General features: G+C 44.4%; 1 protein-coding gene across 2 annotated transcripts in view; it reads right to left on the reverse strand.

Moving 5' to 3' along the window:
- NDRG3 (NDRG family member 3) overlaps positions 1-18,900 on the reverse strand; it is a 392,953-nt gene that overhangs the window by 20,190 nt on the left and 353,863 nt on the right. For both annotated transcript variants that reach the window (XM_086932352.1, XM_086932351.1), the window contains exon 15: positions 6,493-6,544. In XM_086932352.1, the coding sequence (XP_086788478.1) occupies positions 6,493-6,544 (52 nt within the window). The remainder of the gene's footprint in view (positions 1-6,492; positions 6,545-18,900) is intronic.

Raw genomic sequence — 18,900 nt, forward strand, 5'->3', positions numbered from 1 at the left:
TATGCCCAGGCCTCCCTATCACATCGCAGCTGCATCTTATCAGTTTGTAGGCCCACAACCAGATTGAGTTAATCTCCTTTAATTAATGGGCTCCTGGTGATATTACTAAATTTTTTAATGCATGTCTTTGATTCAATACATAGAGAATGGTGAAAAATAGGGGTTGGCCTAGGTAAGGACCACTGTTTATGACCCAACTCCCCTCCTTGTTTTGTTGATAGTCCCCTAGAAGATAGTGAGCACCACACACATGTAGTATACCACTGCGTGCTGCATGTATCAATGTGGATGAAAGACAATGCGGAAAGAAAGCTGTGGAGTATATTCTTCGTTGCTCCGACTTCAGCCGCAGTGTTTCTAGGAGGAGGCAGAGATCTGCCTTCAGCTGACAAATCCATTATGCTAAGCGCACTGGAGAGGCATTAAACCCCCTTGAGCTATACAAGGATATAAATGGGAATCCTAGTAGACCGCATTACACATGAGAAGGCTTTCCACAGAGCTTTGATACCCTTACCTTGTCATTGCTTAACTGAGCAAAACTCAAAAAGACCATGAATCCAGAGACCCCCCCCTTGAGTCTGTCTGATCTCACACCTCGATCCCACCCTTCGTGATCTCTCCATTAGCCAAACCATTCAGTTGGGATTAAAAAAATCTTTGTTTCCCTCCAAAATATAGTGACAATCTTCATCAGCGGTGTGGAAAAGTGCTGCAAAACGATTAAAACACAACTAACAGATCTGTCATACAAATGTCCATTTTAGACCACATATTGATGAAGGCTCCACTCTTGTGAAGGAGGGAGCAAGTGGCTTTCAATGCCGAAAGTAAGATGATTAAGAATTTCCATGGGATTCCAAAATGCCAACGCTTCATAGCTACACTGCACACTTCATACTGCCAGTGAACAACACCACACCAGCCTGCCTTGATTCGGGAAGAGTTATCACATCTAATCAAACTGCCATTAACCATTTGCAATCAAATCATGAAAAGGAGCCCCTCAAATAGTGAGGGAGGTATCCGTCACTACCCAATCCTATCTTTGGTGAACAAAATTCTGTCCTCCTAACACTTTCACATAAAGCATCCAACACACCAGACCCTAACCTTTCTTCTTTACTACACAAATCCATAATTATTATTATTATTATTATTATTATTATTAAGCTGTTTTATAGCGCGCACAATTACTCCGGAGTATCCTGGCGCGGAAAGAAGGGAACAGTAGTCGCAGAGCATAGACCAGCAAACGTACTAGACAGCTATTCTAAACAGGTGAGTCTTCAGCGCTTTTTTAAAAGCAGTGAATTCGTCAATGCTACGCAGAGCCGCAGGGAGGGCGTTCCATGCGCGCGCGGCCTTTACTGTCACAGAGAGGCCTCCCAGCCGGACACGCCGGAAGCGCGGGACCAGCAGCAGATGTTGTGCTGCTGAGCGTAAATCTCTGTTAGGGAAGTACCGCGTGAAACGTTTCATCAGATAGGCAGGGCCACGCCCATTGATGGCTTTATGGGCCAGAGTCAGAATTTTGAAGGTGATTCGATGCTGTACCGGCAGCCAATGCAGGCTCTCCAGATAACTTCTAACACTGATCCGCCTGGAGATATTCCCCAAAAGTCTGGCGGTGGCGTTTTGAATAATCTGGAGCCGCCCGATCAAATAGGCCGGTGAGCCACTGAACAGGGCATTGGCGTAGTCCAGGCGCGAGAGAATTAAAGCTTACTTAATTCTAAGTCTCAAAACAGTGGTCAGTGTCCAAAGCAGCAACATCATCCTCAGTCTGAGGTGCCGTAGAACGTATGATGATAGGAGGCTTTTTGACCTAAGAAACTGAGTAATCTGAATTGTCCTGGCTGGTAAGATGGCGGGAATGCCTTAATCAGATGTGCCCTGCGGTGCTAAAGCACCAAGAAGAACAAGTTACTTAACTTCAGTACTGCTCCTTCTGGTGGATACTCTTCCTAACTGCAGATGCCTTATCTTGTGAACATCCCCAGGCACCAAGCTGCAAACAAAAAAAATCACAAAGCAGTGATCCTGCACACATATATGTTGTTGTACGACTCTGCGCAGACTATTTCGATCCGGAAGTGACCAGCGGAGGCGCATATAACACCATCCATACAAGCGGATGTCAGTTTCTTTCGTTTACTCTACCACACTCAGGATAGAAGCCTGTCAGCAAATTAAAAGCACCAGTGTGGAGACTGCTAAACTGAAACTTTAGATGGAAAACTAGACAATTCCATGGAACGGGAAGTGAAGGGTGGTGAGGAATCTACAATTATCTAAAATATCCACCAGAAAGAGCGTTACCAAAGGTAAGTAACTTGTTTTTCTGAGGGATACTTCGAACTACAGATTTCTCACCTTGTGAATAGACACCAAATAATTACTTCCCAATGTGGTGGTCTGTGGAATAGCTCAGATCAAAAAGTCCAAACAGGACCAAACAGGCAAAATGATCTTCTTGACAGACTTGACTGCTGAGGCAATAGTGTTTTGTAAATGCATGCTCTGAAGCCCACATTGCAGCCTGATAGATATGCCAGATAGGTACTCCACCTGCAATTGCAGTCGTAGCAGCCTTGGCTCTGGTGGAATAAGCTCTCAGACCTTCTGGAGGCTGTTCATAGGCATGCACAGCATTTTATAAAAAAATGCATATTTAATTGTTTTACAGCACAACATTCAGGTAATCTATCGCGCAATCCAACAATGACCCATCCAAACCCTACATGTGACCAATAGATCCACATTTTATACCAACTGCTTCGCCATGTACCGGATCCTCACTGTATTCACAATAATGTGGTCTAAACATTCTGCACACAGTTGCAATATACCTCCTGCAAACTAAACAGTCCCAGCCACAAACTATTCTAACCTCAACGGCCCCAAAGGCATGCACAGCATATCTTAATATAAAGGACAATTCATCATGATATGGTCCACTTTTACATTGCCTTGCCTTTCTTTGCTCAAACGAATCCAACGTAGATCTGACTGTCTACCAGACGGTCCTTAGTTCAATCGATATAAAAGCTCATCACTCTTTTGTGGTCCCAGCAATAGTGTCTTTTCCACTTTCGTGAAAGGAGGCAGAGCGAAGAATGTCGGAGTGTAACAGGTTGTCTAACATGAAAAGGCATCACTACCTTCAGCAGAAATGCAGTTCAAGTTCTAAACACCAGTTTGGCTGGACAAAATGTGGAATAAGGCAGCTGGTTAGAGGGTACCTGAAGATTGCTTATGTTATCACAACTACAAAGACTGTAGAAGATTAAGTGGCATAATGAACAACTGTGAATTGGCTCGAAAGGGGTACACATGGGTGGATGTGAGAAACAAATTCAGCAACCCTTTAAGAAATGTCATCACAACAGGTAGTTTGAACAAAAAAAGGTTATTCCAGCAAACGTAAAGAGGCCAAAAGGGCCGACAATTAACATTTAACAGTGGCCACTGCAAGTCTTTCCTGAGCCAAAGATAAAACGAACAACAAGGCATCCAACAGTTTGGTATGCTGAGGGTATGTCTGGTGTTTACCTTACCAAGACACAAACTTATCCCAGTGCCTGGTGTACAATGATTTAGTGGAATAGGCACCTGGCCACAGAGAGAAACCTTTTGAGGAACTCCAGCATGTAAAAGTGTTGACACTGCGCATTCTCACCAAGGCAGTCATCTCCCCATTGTTGAAGACGCCCCACACCACTTCTGGGAATAGCTGCCATTTGTGATCCACTAGGTTTCTCCAGCCTAGGTTTCCACCATGGCATTCAAAGATCCCAATATGTCTTCACAACCAGGGAGATGCCCTGCCAACCCAGCCAGTTGCAGAGGTGCAGAGCTCCTAGGATCCCATCCCATTTGCTTGTTTCAGTACCACACTGGTGGTGTTGTCCCCGAGGACATGCACAAGCCTCCCATTGCTGGTTGGTAGTAAAGACCTTCTACACCAAGTTAATCCCCCTCAAATTCAGGAAACTGATGTGGAGTTGTCTCTCCCGGAGACAAGAGTCCCTTGAATTGCACTTCTCCAAGATGACCTCCCCAACCAAGTACTGATGCATCAGTCACCAACATCAAATCTCAGTGGGACCCAGGACAGCATCTGAAATATCTGGATCATAGTCTGAATGTCCTGTGCTCGTTGATTTGGAGGGAAGGCCTAATGGCACACTGTATCCAGTATGATGACTGAGAAACCCAGTGTTGTAAGGAGGTTCGCCGCTGTATGGAGATGGTCCGCGACTGGCGAGTCTGCCTTCAACTGCCAGTCTAAGTGTGGGGGACAGGAGGGGATTGGTACACCTGACCGCGGAAGATGGGCAACAACCACAGCCATCACTTTTGTGAACACCTGAGGGGCAATGGCGAGACCAAAAGGGAGCCCAGCAAACTGAAAATGCTTGTGGCCCACCTTCAACCACAGATGGCATCTGTAGTCCTGCATGATGGGTATATAAAAATAGGCATCCTGCAGGTTTAATGCCACCTTCCTGTCCCATGGATTAGGGCAGATATAACGTAGGCCAGCGTGAGAATCTTAAATTTGTCTTTTCACGGGAAAGCTTTAAGAGGTCAAAGTTCAAACAAGTCAAACGTCTCCATTCTTCTCAGGTACCAGGAAATAACGTTAATAACATCCCTTCCTTATATACAAGGCTGGTACTCTCCATGGCTCTTTTGGCCAAATGAGCATGTACTTTGACGCAAAATGGAAAAATGGAAAGCTGCTCTGTAACAGGAGACAAGTCTGGCGGATGGAAAAGGAATGGCCGGGCATAGCCCCACTGGATGATTTTAAGGACCCACCTGTCAGAGGTAATTCTCTGCCACCCAAGGAGGAAATTGAATACACAGTCTCCTACAGGTTAATTGTAGGTCAATAAGAGCACACTAAAGAGGTTTTGTAGTTGTTGCCAGAGGGATCTGGGAATGAGATGTGCCCTGTCCCTGTTTATTGAGGCCACTGCCTGACTTCAAAATGGCTGGGATGTGGGATCCAATAATATAAGTTATTAAAGACCATAAGAATAAATAGGCGCCACATGTTTAAAGTCAAAAACATTGTCATTGGTTTGAACCCCAATATATGCAACTTTTAGGCCTTGCCATGATAATCCTCCATGAAATTTGACTACCTACAATTGGAATGTGTTAACCTATCGCCAAGATAGAGCCCAAGATAAATATAGTTTGAATTCTTTGTTGGCTCAACATATTACATTTATTAAGTGTGTTTCCACAAGAGCTGTATACAAGTGTCAATATAGCATCCATTGAGCGCATCAGACATGGGAGTCTGATATTAAAATGATCAAAAATTAAATGATTAAATTAAATGTGATCGATCGATCACAGTGGTCAAGATACGAGTACTGAAGGTGGACATTGATTAAATTAAATGATCAAAGATTAAAATGATATTAAAATGATCAATTAAAACTCAACCTTCAGCACTCACCTGCAGAATCAATACTTTAAGAACGCCAAGAGAGGCACAAGTTGGGTTACCTATCCTCTATTACAATGTCCCACACCATTCACAAGGTACTAAAGCACTGTGGTCTTTGAATTATTAGTTGGAGGGCCTTCTAATTCTATGCTATAGGGTTAACCCTTATTACAAATTATGAGTCTTCAGACAATACGGGTAAGTGAAAGAGCCAGATAGTCCAACATTCTATGCTTGTACACACTGAACAAGGCTGAGGGCATGAGTGTGGGTGTGTGCATTCAGTAGAGTGGGTGTGCACACTCAGCACACCTATTAGAGAGCAAGAAAATGCATGTGCTCCAATGGAGTGCTGAGGTTAAGAAAAGTGGTTTCCTGCTGTCAGATTTGGAAGGATAAGACTCATCCAATCAAAAGCATGGTAAATAAGTTGTGCTCTACCTAAGGGACAAACACAAGAAGAGGAAAGAAAACCATCAAATAAGAAGCAAGATTGACAAGAAATGTAAACTATGAAAACCAACGGCTTGACCCAAAACCCAATCTAAGAACTACACATAATTGGTCTTTGACAATGAACACACCTAAAAGTTGTCTGTAGGCAAGGCCTAAAAATGAAATTATGATTATAGCTGTTATGAATAAATCTTTGCTAGATCTATATAGTTCATTAGTATTTGATACGCTCTTCAAGGAAGCAGGCACCTACTCTACAGTAGTGTGAAGTGTCATGCATTCTACAGAACTACTTGGATTGTGACAATAGAGGTTAATGGTCTATTTATTTCTTGAAAATATTTGGCTTTGGTCTTCGTATAGAGACAATCACTTGAATGAAAACACGTAGGTTATAGTGTTAACACTTGATTTACAAATTAAGTTTGGCTCACTGTTTACCAAGGCCGACATTTTAAAGTCCTTTTAGGTCAATTCTTATGCAAAAAGAAAGTATAACGGTCATATTTTTATGGCTTCTAAAATACTGTGGGTGGCATTTGTTCACCAAGAAGACGAATACTTACTGTAGCCCATTCCTTGTACGAAGTACTTGAACGCTTCTGCAAGTTTTCCTGGCTGAAGGAGACAAAACAACGCAATTGTTAATACTTTACTAGTTTGGTTGGTCTATATTTTTGTCCTTTTGGGTTTTGATACACTTTGGACCTAGCATCAAAGAGCAGAGTAATGTCTACACAGAACAGTTTGAGATTAACATGGTGTGCTGTGCATACAACAATATGGCGTGGAATCGGACTGAGAATGGCTACAGAAACCAGTGGCCGTATTAAGGTAAGTGTGCCTTTTCATTGTGTGTTCTGAGAGCCCCTTTAAAAACATGCACCCGGCGCAAACAATGAAAATGTGCCCTATTACCATGAATGCGCTGCCCCCAGGGCAGTAGCATTCCTGTAAAAACAGAGCCGCTGTTTTAAATCCGCTCTGTGCGGCAACCCGCCTGTACTTTGAAGGGGAATTAGAAATTCCCTTGCAGGCAGGTGCAGTTACTGCACCTGCCTGCAAGGGGATGTCTGAGGAATGTAAATGTAAATGTAATGTAAATGTCAAGGTATTTGTAGAGCGCACTGTCACCAAGCGGTTTCCTGGCACTATTACTCATACCGCTGAGGAACCCATCTTGGCTTTCCCTGTGAAGTGTCCACTCCTGGGCACCCCCAGGGTGAAGCCAGGCATCCTAGCGCTGTTGGGGCCGGTGTGCAGGTTAAGCAAGCTATTGCCCAGAGTTGCAGCGTGGGGCCCATGATTGGAATAGGCACTGAGGCGAGAATTGTCAGGTCCGAGGAAATTGAGCCCAAGACCCGCCGAGGCGGGAATTTAAGCCAGGTCCCGGGCCAGAGCTCTGCATCAGGGTCTGCCGCTCTAACCATTGAGCCACACTCCTCCACAGGACCCTCCTCCAGAGGACTGCTCTCAGGGGGCGCACTGACAGTGTGCCATGATTTAGGCGGCAAACTGTCAGTGAGCCTCCTGAGAGTGTCTTCACCTCTGCGCCCATGTCTGTAATAGGACATGGGCGAAGATGCTAAGGGATTCCCTCCTATCGGTATTACACAAGCGTCTGCAGGCTCTTCTGCAATACCAAAGTGCCCCAGGGGCACGCAAAGTGGGCGATCGTGCGCGTTGCGCCCCCAGTGCACAATATGTAATGCGGCCCCAGGATGCGTTTGAGCGGAGTTGGAAACCTATCATTGGGACCTTGGGAGCACGCTATGCATATGGATTTTACAGATTTACGAGTGAAGTACTTTAATCAGAGAATCATGATGAAAAAAAGCACAACTGTTTCACTGTCTGAGAATTTTCAAAAACTGCTTGCTGCTAATGCCTCACCAGATCAGTCAAAACTTGAAACTCCCTGTAATACTGCCACTGTTGTAGAAGAAAGCAGAGATGGACCTTGATAACTCAGCAAGAAGCTTGCACATTATGCAGCAATATCTTGTATTGTGAACTGATTAATCTTCACGATGGAGATACATTTATATACATTTAAATGCATGTATCTACATACAGAAATATTGTGAAGTGTTTAGGCCATGACCACACTCTCCCAACGCTACCATGACACATTTCGGTCGTTCTTCTGTCTCCCCATCTCCCAAGCCTACTTACCATGAAGAAAGGAACTCCAAACGTAACTCCCATGGCAATCATAGAATCCTGAAGAGTAGGCTATACGAAATTGCATACCACAAATGAACATAATCAACTATGAAAACCCCAACCATGGACCCATTGGTTAGAAACTAATAGTAAGACCAAGAATCCATACGCAGATGGATGAAGCCCTTTAACTTGCAGAAGGAGCATGGCGAAAGAAGAGGAATATAAAGAACTTGATGCCATGGAATACAGGCAGCAAGTTAAATATGTAGCATGATATATATACCACAATAGTACCAGTACTGGACAGAAAGAGTCAGAGCAAGGACACTAGGGTGCTTGTGAAAAGAGAGAATTCGAAACTCATGCTACGACCACACAGATAGAGACTGTGGAAGAGACAACAGAGAAGATCAGTAGGACCAACCTGCATATCATACGTATTCAGAAATGCACCCTGCTACAGAAAGGCAACAAAGGTCACCGAAAGTAAAAGGGGCACAAGAGAAAAAGATGTCCCAACGAAAATCTTTGGTCAGTCCCAGAACGTGGATTACCAAGGAGGGGCCATATAAGACATTCCACCGCTCCACTGGAAACTCCTTTAACGAAGGGTGAACCATGAGAAAATCCGGAGAGACTAACAATGCCTCAGTAGATGCATTCCAACAAACTGTACATATCCTTCCCCAAAAAGAAAAGGAGCCACAGGATCCCTTAAGGGATAGCAAATTAGTAACAAGAACGGCAACATGCCTCCCGGAAATGCTCCTAAAAGCAGTTAACACAGGTAATCTATCTGCGTTCAAGAAAGAAATACCACAGAAAGAAATACCTCTCGGGGATGTATCCCTCCAGCAGAAAAAAACCTATTCAATAGGTAGTAGATCACACAGGGTCCCAACCTGTCGTCAACAGTGCAAATACAAAAAAGAATAAGACCTGCATCAGCAAGAACACCACTCCGGGTGATGTGCTATACGGAGCAGACCACAAAGGGACACTCCAAAAGGTGTAAAAAACGCAGGTGTAAGTCAGTGAAACCACCTAGAAAAACAGGCTGAGCGTGAACAACCGAGCTATAGAACAATGTAGGTTAACAGAAGGGAAAACAGCGAAGGATCTGCACCACCCAGACCGTCTCCAAATCGACATAAAGAAGCATCTGCCTGGGCACCAAACAAATGGAAGCCATCAAAAGGCATTTATATTAAAGTAGATTGGACTGCCTCTGAAAATGCTGTGGTGCGAAGTCAAGCCCATTGGTGCAATGGCACAGAAGCAGCCATGGCCCGGCCAATCTAATCAGTGGTATCCATGCCACACAAAATAATTAATCTAGCAGTGTGCGGCCCATCCGAGATCAACTGGGCCAGATCCTTCCGATTAGCATCAGGGAGTGATAAATCCCATAAGGCATGAGAAAAACGTCTGAGGACACAAGAAGTTTTAATGGAACGTAAAGCTGCACTGGTGGAAGAGAAAATATGCTTTTCACAAGAGTCCTGCCTCCGGGATCTCTGTCAACCGGAGTATGAAGAAGACAATCCAAATCGTGGGAAGCCGTAGCGGCCCGAACTACGAAACTGCGCTGTGTCAGAGGAGACAAGTTGGGTCAGTGGGGCAGGGAGATGCTTAAGGGCAATCAAACGATCCACAGGAACTCCAGAATCAGGTCTAGCTCAGGCCCCCAGCAAAATATTATGCAGCACCTCACAAAAGGGTAGCAAGGGTTCAACAACTAGCCGAGCAGGATGAATAACCCCAATGAGGGGGGTCAGTCGACTTAGCCACCAAAGGAAGAAACAAATCCAAGACCACAGCCACCCTTGACAACATGTCTGCCAAAGGGCTGCCCTCCGTAGCTAGGCCTAGAAGAGAAAGAAGGCCAGAAGCAGGCGAAGACTCTAACCAACTTGCTTCACCTAGTTCAGTTAACCAACTGTCCAACATAGGGGGAACTGCAGACATTGGCTATACCAAACCAACCCATTCCAAATCGTCATCCAAATAATCTTCATGTGACGGTTCCTCAGGAACATGATGGATTGACTCTGCCCCAGAAGATGATCCACGCCAAACCGGAGTCGCACCGACGTCCAGAGAAGAATGTGGAAGGGCATCAGACAGTGCCTACACAGTCGGACCGAGCTCCGCAAGCTCAGGTACCTGGAGCAGAGTTGATTGGTGCCGCAGGTGGGAACCTCAAAGGCCTGTGCACCGATACTAATGAAGTCACAGGCTTAACTGCAGCCAAGGCAAACCCACCAGCGTCGGTACAATCAAGGCACCCAAGACCTCTTTAGGGCCGGAAGGCACTCCAGGGGAAGGTGAAGACTTAAAAATGGAGTGGAGAGCTCACCAGTAATCTCATTTGGGTGAGAGTTGCCTCTGCTCCAGGAAAGGCACGGAGGAGGGGAAGAGACTTGCATGGGGTCTTCAGCCTGAGAGCACGAGGAGCCGTGGGATACCACGTTGTGAGGCAAGAAAGCTGGCGGACGCCACAACTTCGACCCCTTGCCATGAGACTTGCCATCGACTGGGAGTGATGTCCACGGGAACAGCTCAGCAAAAGATCCTTAGAGGGAGGAGACCAAGATCGATGAGACTTGGAGGATTCTGATAACGGCGCCATCAAGAGATTCATCTGTTGCCCCCATAGATACTTGGACTTCAGTTGATGAAATGCGTTGTACTCCTCCGAGTTGTGCTGCACGCCTAAGCACCACGTACAGATAGAATGAAGGTCCACGGCCAACATCTGTTAAGCATAAGACCCACAAAGTTTAATGAAAGCAGGCATGGAAAATAGGTACTGTGTCCCACACGAAAAAACGTCATAGCAGGCCAAAAAATGGCCAGGGGAACCGCTTCTCCGGGTCCATGTTTTAGCACGGAAATGAAGAAATTCACGTCAGTGCTTTGGGGATGGGCTTATATAGACTCCACCGATATCAAATCCAGTGGTCAACGTTTCAACAGAGTTGCACGCCGCCCTCGGCCAACGTGCAAAGCGTCAGCTGTAAAATTTCCTGATTGCAGTCTGGTGCCCAGGGAGAGTTCTAAGGTAAGGAACCTGCGGCTAAAGTCTATCAGAAACAATACTACAAGCAGAAGATACACTAGTATGTAGGCAAATGGCACTGTGCCACATGCACTATGTAATGTGCTTGCTTGGGTCATGTGATTTAGATTTTTCTTTTGATATGGTGCCTAAAATACCTGTTGTAACGTCACAGGCCAAACAACTGAGCAGGGCATTTATGAGATGCATGTGTGTACTTAGGCAAATCTCAGTATAAATGGAAACTTTACAGACACAGCCTTTCCCAGCATCATTCCCTGCTGCTCCTATTCAGCTGGGCATTCAACTATGTGAAACTAGCAACAGAAATGTTGCAGACTAAAAATAGAAGTCTAATCTTACCTGGGCAATCTGTTTGTCAGCCAATTAATACTGAGGTGTAAAAACAGTCCAGCAGGATAGCCAAATCCAAACTACTGCCGGGAGCTAAAATAGATGAGACTCAGGATCTCTGTTACTCAATGATTATGCTCCAAGTTAGTCTGATGGAGAGAACCTGGCCCGGTGCTCAAGTGGTACTGTGCTGGACTCGGAATTGAGTAACATGAACATATACATCTGTTTGAAACTCATCTCTGCCACCGTACACTCCACACCTGACCTGCGGTTGTCCCTGTAGTTTAGTCTCAACTAGTGTAATCAAGTATGGACCTGCAGTGCTTTATATCACTAAAGTGTTGAGTGCCCAACACACTACTCTGTACACTCACACACTGAGCGCAGCAGTCCCAGCTCTTTCCTTCCTGCTATTCCACACTAGCTCCCCTCTACTACCCATGTCTGAGAGACACACAAAGAACTTTGCCAACAGTTTCTCATAACCTGCAATGGTACAATATCATTCTCGCACACACGCCTAACCATGACTCGGAGAAGTCATTGTTACCTATATACTATTACAATAGAAGGGTTTCCCTACAATGGTTGGGAGCACCCAGTGTTGATAAAATACCCCTCACACACCAAAAGGACCCTTGGTGTCAGGCTTCATCATTGGGGTCTTCGCACCCCTCTACGGGATGCGGCGTTCTGCGACCTACGATTGCGCAGGAGCACTTTTTTAGATGGCTATGTGTGGTGTATGTGAGGGTATTTGTTTTATGTGCGTGAGTGGTGAGGTTACCGGCGAGTGATGTTTAAAAAGGGCCTGGCTCGTGGGGTAGACTCAAAAATAATTTTAATGGGCCCCCGGGCTGGCGCTATTAAAAGGTGAAAGAAGTGGAGGTGTGGTATGCAGGGCAATGTGCATCACCTCCTGTATGTGTGTGTGTGTGTCCACTTCTTTCACCTTTTAATAGCGCCAGCCCGGGGGCCCATTAAAATTATTTTTGAGTCTACATAGTCATCTAAAAAAGTGCTCCCGCACAATCGTAGGTCGCAGCACGCCGCATCCCGTAGAGGGGTGCGAAGACCCCAATGATGAAGCATGACACCAAGGGTCCTTATGGTGTGTGTGGGGTATTTTACCAACACTGGGTGCTCCCAACCATTATAGGGAAACCCTTCTATTGTAATAGTGGATTCCTATTGTTTATGCATAATTTATTAGGGAGAACGAATCCATCTAAATACTCTCTCTCCCCTCCTTGTTATTTACATTGTTACCTATACCTCATTGACAAAAGAACCGTTTTGCCAGTGCATCCAACGAAGCCGACAGACTGGCTGCCACCCCATGCCATTCTGATGTGGCACACAGACACAATCCCACAATCTCACATTTACACATATTACCATTCAAGACTTTTGTTGTTCACCATAGAGGTTGTACTTTATTTCTGACAGTGGAATAGCGGCCCTGTCGCTGTGCTCATGCACCACAGGGCAAGCCCAGCAGCTCACTGCTTATATAAGATTCTGTATGCATGTCTTTGTGAAAAGAATAAAGCCATGGTTATTCGAAGACCTACTAATCACTGTATGTGCCTCGTCCCAGTGCTGGAAATGGACATTTACTCCAGTGACCCAAACATTTGGGGTCTAGGTATGGAGGAGGAAAGGGGGTGAAGTTATAAGGGGCAGAGCTTGAAAAGCAGAGTCTGGCACGCAACTTATAAATTTAAAAAAAAAAGAAATCTGCTGCAAAGCAACTGGCAACAAGGACACATTTGACAGTAAATCTGCGCTAGCTTGCCTAATTGGCCTTCAAGTGGTTGCATTTTAAAATATCAGAGGTTAAGACCCCTGCTGCAGACATCTTTGTGTGTCTGGCAATTTTAAGGGGGTTATAATGGCGTTAAAATAAGTCTAGCGGTTAACGCAGTTCTGGGAGAGTTACGTTTGTTGTCGAGTCACAGTTTTGACTCAAAGCAGCGCAGAGGGTTAATGCGCCTACTGCCAAGCACATTGTGTAACATGCAGATTTGTGCACATGCGCAACTGTGTCCCACAGAGTGTGGGAGGAACAGCCCAATAGGCATGCAGTGTTCACAAACCTCAATACCAGGCTAGTGGAATCAAAACTTCTTCTGCAAGGAGTCCAGCCTCTTGGATTCCCTATTCGGTGACTTAGACTTCTTCTTGTGCCTCGACTTACCCTAGAGTCCAGTGGACTTGGAGTGGGAAGATGACCTCGGACTCGGTGACTGCTCCCAGGACCTTCCTCTCGACCAGGGCCACAATTTGTGCAGAATCGCATCGTCAGATTAAATCGGGTACAACTTAATAGAATGCCATAGTACTCTATTTTCTTTTATCTTCCAAAATTCCTTATTTTTCCAGTAAAGTGATATAGGCAGGTTTTATAATAATGCCTCTTCTTTACTTTTACAGGTGTGGGGAGGCCAGGATCACCATGACGGGCGTTTCCCTCGAAGGAAGAGAAAACCAAACATAAGTGTTCAGGATTTATGAACAGGGTTTTGAGGGAGGGATTTTGTGAGGGAGTTTCCCACTCAAATAGAAAATACTCCTTGGCCCATCACAGAGTGCTCGAAACTAAAGGATTATGGCGACGTCTCTAGCCCAGTTACTTTACAGGGTTAGGAATTCTAAAAAAAAAAAAAAGACAACTAAAGAGGAGAGCGTGTTTTCTGAAAGCCGAACCCTCCATGGTTAAGATGTTTATCTTAGGCAATATCAATCGTATTTTAATAGCTCTCAGTTCTTAGCCATCTGTCAGCTTAACTTGGGTGAGGCAGCTTTCTAAGGCCTAACCCTAATCCTCTGTTTTTTTTAACCCCACCTCCCAGTCAGTCCTTGACCTCGAACACGTACCTTGCTCAGCCATGCTCCTCTAGGAGCGTGGCGGGTGGCTTGTAGGACCGTGGACTCCTGGCATTTCCCAGACACCAGGAAAAGACCTTCTGTCTCCATCCACATCAAAGGTTCGGCTTGTCCGGGGATCTTTTTCTTGCTATGGCGTCTTCTCCTTCCATAATGGCATTTCGTCAAGATGTCACTGTGTTCTTTTACGGGTTCTTTAGGCCCCAAGCGTGTGTGAATTGGTTGATCGTGTTGTCCGTCAGGAAAGGCCACTGGTTGCCTTCCTCTAGGTCAGGATGGTCTTCCAGAACCTTAAAGGTACAGGTAGTCCTGGAAGTCTGTACGGAAATCAACAAGGCTTTGTGTAGGTAGGGGGGCATGGAGTGACATCAATTACGCCCTCCTTCACATCATACACACCCCTCCCTTGGATTTTCCAGATCAGGGAAAAGGGGGAATCGAGAAAGATATTCGGCAATGCCATGGTCCTTGCCTTTTTTTATGGCGAACTTCAAACTAAAAAGGCGGTAACATTAAATACCACCTGAGAATTCTGTCATTATTCCTGTTTTTCTGTGAAGCCAGGTAAGGGGAGCATGGTCGGTATATAATACAAATAGTCTCCCTTCCAAGTATTAGCAGAACTTCTCAATACTCCACTTCAAGGCAAGACATTCCTGCTCTATGGTACGGTAGACACGTTCTCTAAGAAATCATTTTCGACTAAAATAGAGGAGCGGTCTTTCTTGTCCATCTTTATCTAGTTGGGACAGGACAGCTCCAATCCCAAATCCTGGACGTGTTGGTTTTAAGTAAGAAGGGTTTTTCAACGTCGCGTAAGAGCAACACAGGGGCGGAGGTGAGGACTGTTTTTAGGCTCTGGAAGACTTCAACCATGTGAACAGATGAATTATTTGAAGAGAAGAAGAAACAACCTTTTTTGGCATATCAGTCAGAGGAGCAGCTAGCTCCGAGAATCGTGGTACAAACCTTCTGTTAACCCCTACTGGGCCTAGAAAAGCCTTAATTTCAATTTTCGTCTTGGGAAAAGCAGTTTCTCTGATTGCTTTCAATTTGTGGTTCAATAACACCTTGTCCCAAGAGACAGCCTAGATACTTTACTTTCTGATGTGCAATTCTGGATTTTCTTGTATTAATGTGGAGGTGTGCCGTTTGTGGTTCAGACGGGATGGAATGGAGGTGGGTCAGGTATTTGGACCATGTCCTGCTGAATACGAATAGATCGTCCAGATAGGCCGATGAATATCACCGAGGACTTTCGATTAGGGTATTCATGAGCCTCTAGAAGGGGGCTGGTGCACCATGAAAACCCAACAGCAACATGGTGAAGCATTCGAGACAGTCAGGAGTAGAAAAGGCAGTTTTTTTCTTGGTCTGAAGGATTTAAGGAAATTTGCCAATACTCCTTGATTAAGTCAATAATACTGATGTAACGGGCTTAACCTAGTTTTTTGATAAGCTGATCCACTCTGGGAAATAGATACCTGTCCAGTTTGGAGATTCGATTGAAGGCTATGCAAAAGCGTAGACTTCCATCCCGCTTTGGGACCAGGACAATAGGGGAACACCAATTACTTTTAGAAGGGACAATAATTCTCATCTAAAGCATTTGTCTGACCTCTGCTTGTAGGGCACTTCTATGAGCTTCAGGAATTTGATATGGCCTTTGTTTGATAACAATCCGATCCTTGGTAGATATGGAATGCACAGCCAAGTGGGTTTTTCCAGGCAGGTCAGAAAAAAGTCTGAAAAGGAAGTGAGCAGGGCAAGTATTTTCTTTATTTTTTTCCTTAGGTCAAACTACTGTTGGCATTAGTATTACTAATGATATCGTCAGGTTTAGTCTCTGGGATATTTTTGTGGACATTTTTAGGAGGGGGTCCCAACCATTTTTTAAATAGGTTGATGTGATACAACTTTTTTTTGGTCAGAGGAAAGACGTAGTAGTTAGGTAACCTTACCCACCTTCTTTAGAATTTTGTAGGGGCCTTGCCACTCTTTCTTTAATATTTTAAGGGACGTAGGTAATAGTATAAGGCCCTAGTCCTGTACAGCCAGTTCTTGCCACCGTTTATTTACCCGGATCTTTAAAATATTTGCTTTTTCTGGCTTTCTTCAAGATTTTCATGTGCAATGATTCTTAAATTGCCCATCCGAACCTTCAATCGATTGGCATTCTCAAGTAAGGCTCTGGCCTTGTTTCTGCTTCTTTTTCCCAGGTATCTTTCGTAATCTCTAGAAAAGTGTGAGGCTTTCGCCCACAGAGTAGTTCAAAAGGGGAAATGCCTAAACTACTTTCAACTTGGCTTCTTATCACAAAAAGAGCAAGGGTCTGCCATTCCCAGACATTTTTTAAGAGTCAGTTTAAGATTACCATTATACCACTCAACAAGACCATCTGTTTTAGGATGATACACAGAGGTTGTCAGGTGTTTACTACGAAGAGGTTTACAAACTTGCTTTATTAGTTTTGACACTAATGGGGTCCCCCGCTCAGAAAGACTTTCTTGAGGGAATCCCATTCGGGAGAATACCTTTATACGGTGTTGAGCGATGGCTTTTGAAGTAGAAACTCTTAAAGGCACTCCTTCTGGATATCGGGTAGCGAAATCTTCGATAACTAGCACATATTGGGACCTTTTGTGGACCAAGGTAAGAGTCCTATGAAAGCCATACCTATCCTGTCAAAAGGTTTCACTATGATGGATAAAGACTAACTGTACTTTGGGGTTAATAAGGGTTCTTCTTTTGGCATATACTACACGGTTTATAAAGTATTGTTTAATTTGGGGGTATACATCAGGCCAGTAGAAGTTTTGTAAAATGGCTTGGTCAGTTTTCTCCGCCCTACAGTGTCCAGCTAGAAGATGAGAATGTGCAAAGAACAATACTTGTTCTCTGAAATCAAAAGGCACAAGTAACTGGGAATGATCACCCTCTTTTCCAATGTGATATACAAGCCCTTTTTGTTTGACAAACTAGGGATACGTAGGATTAGGAGAATCCTGTGCATCTTTATCGTCTTTGCCATGTGTTTTGGAGGGATTTATCATTCATCTGAGATGTTCTAAAATGATTATCCAAAGCCCAGAGTTCTGAGAAGAGAGGAGTATTGTGCGAGTATTTTTTCCTTCTCCTGTGTGGCTTGCTTAAAGGTCATGAGGTTGCTAAGTAATAGATCAAGGAAATGGGGGTTGTTGGTACCTAGGATGAGTTACTCTGTAAGACTAGGAAGAACCCCAACCTCAACTATACTTTCCTGTCCTACACCACTGGTAGGTTTTAACTGAGCTACAGGGCTGCATTGATACCAGCATGGTAGAAGTGGGGCTTTGTGAGGAGAGGAGTTAAGGTGGGCAATATTGCTAGCTTGGGAGATTTAGGTGTAAAAAGGAAGCAACTTGATTGTTGAATTGGAATGAAACAGAATTTCACAATGTGAATCCAGAAAACCTTGGATCAGTCCCATACTTGACCAAATTGTGTGATCCTAGACAATTGTCCAATTTCACTTTGGTTCTTTCTTCTTCATCATGACATATAGGAGCACCTAGCAATACATGAGTTCAGGCTATGCGGTGTACAAAAGCTCTTGTGTTTGATTAAATAAACTATAATGTTGTCCATGTATAATAACCCATACCTCCCAGAGGGTTCTATGTGACAACTAACTTGCCTTTTAGTTCATTATTGGCATTGTTGTCAGGGTGGGCAAATGCATGGATGTTTCTACGTTTATTTTTTAAACTATCAGTTTTAAAAATACTTTTGAATGCTTTGCTATAATGTGATGTACTATGGTTAAATGCATCTCCATTTTAATGAAACGCACATGAATTTTGAAGAGACTAATTTTTACACGTTAATTGGAAAAAGTGTTAAAAGAAAATAAAGGTTTAATGTTAAGTGGTGCAGGAAATGTTATTTGCTTCTTCACTTACTTCAGTTAATGTAATTAAACGCTTACCGCTTAACATCTTTCTGGATGTTTCTGCTCGATTAAGTAAAGGCAGCCCAGTGCAGTCATTCTGCAGGGGACCTAATGTGAAGGTCAGGAGGCTGCATGCAGCCCCCGGGCCGTACTTTGAGTATCACTGCTCTAAAGTCCAGCATGCTCCTGGAGACGAATTAGTTTGCTATGTGCACTTTCCAGATCTATAACCCACTCCATCCTGCAGATTCATTAACGTGGTGCTGATGTTACTTGAACCTCGCACATCTTCCCAGATTCAGGCAGTGGTTCCAATGTTACTAGGACTAGGAGTTGCAGGAAACTGGGTGGGGTGCCAAGTCTGTGCTAAATGCAAGCTCCAGTGTGGAAGGTATGAATAAATAGTGCCTTTCACTAGAATAAATACTGCCCAGAATATATTTCCGGTACAAAAGAAACCGGTCCTCGGAAGCTTGTTTCTGGTCCAGGGAAGACATGGCTTGGCAGTTCGGGCTGGACTGTTCCCATGAGGCACAGGGTCAGACTGATTTGCTTATAGCCATGTCT

This window comes from Lissotriton vulgaris, chromosome 7, assembly GCF_964263255.1.
Source record: "Lissotriton vulgaris chromosome 7, aLisVul1.2, whole genome shotgun sequence".
Lineage (NCBI taxonomy): Eukaryota > Metazoa > Chordata > Amphibia > Caudata > Salamandridae > Lissotriton > Lissotriton vulgaris.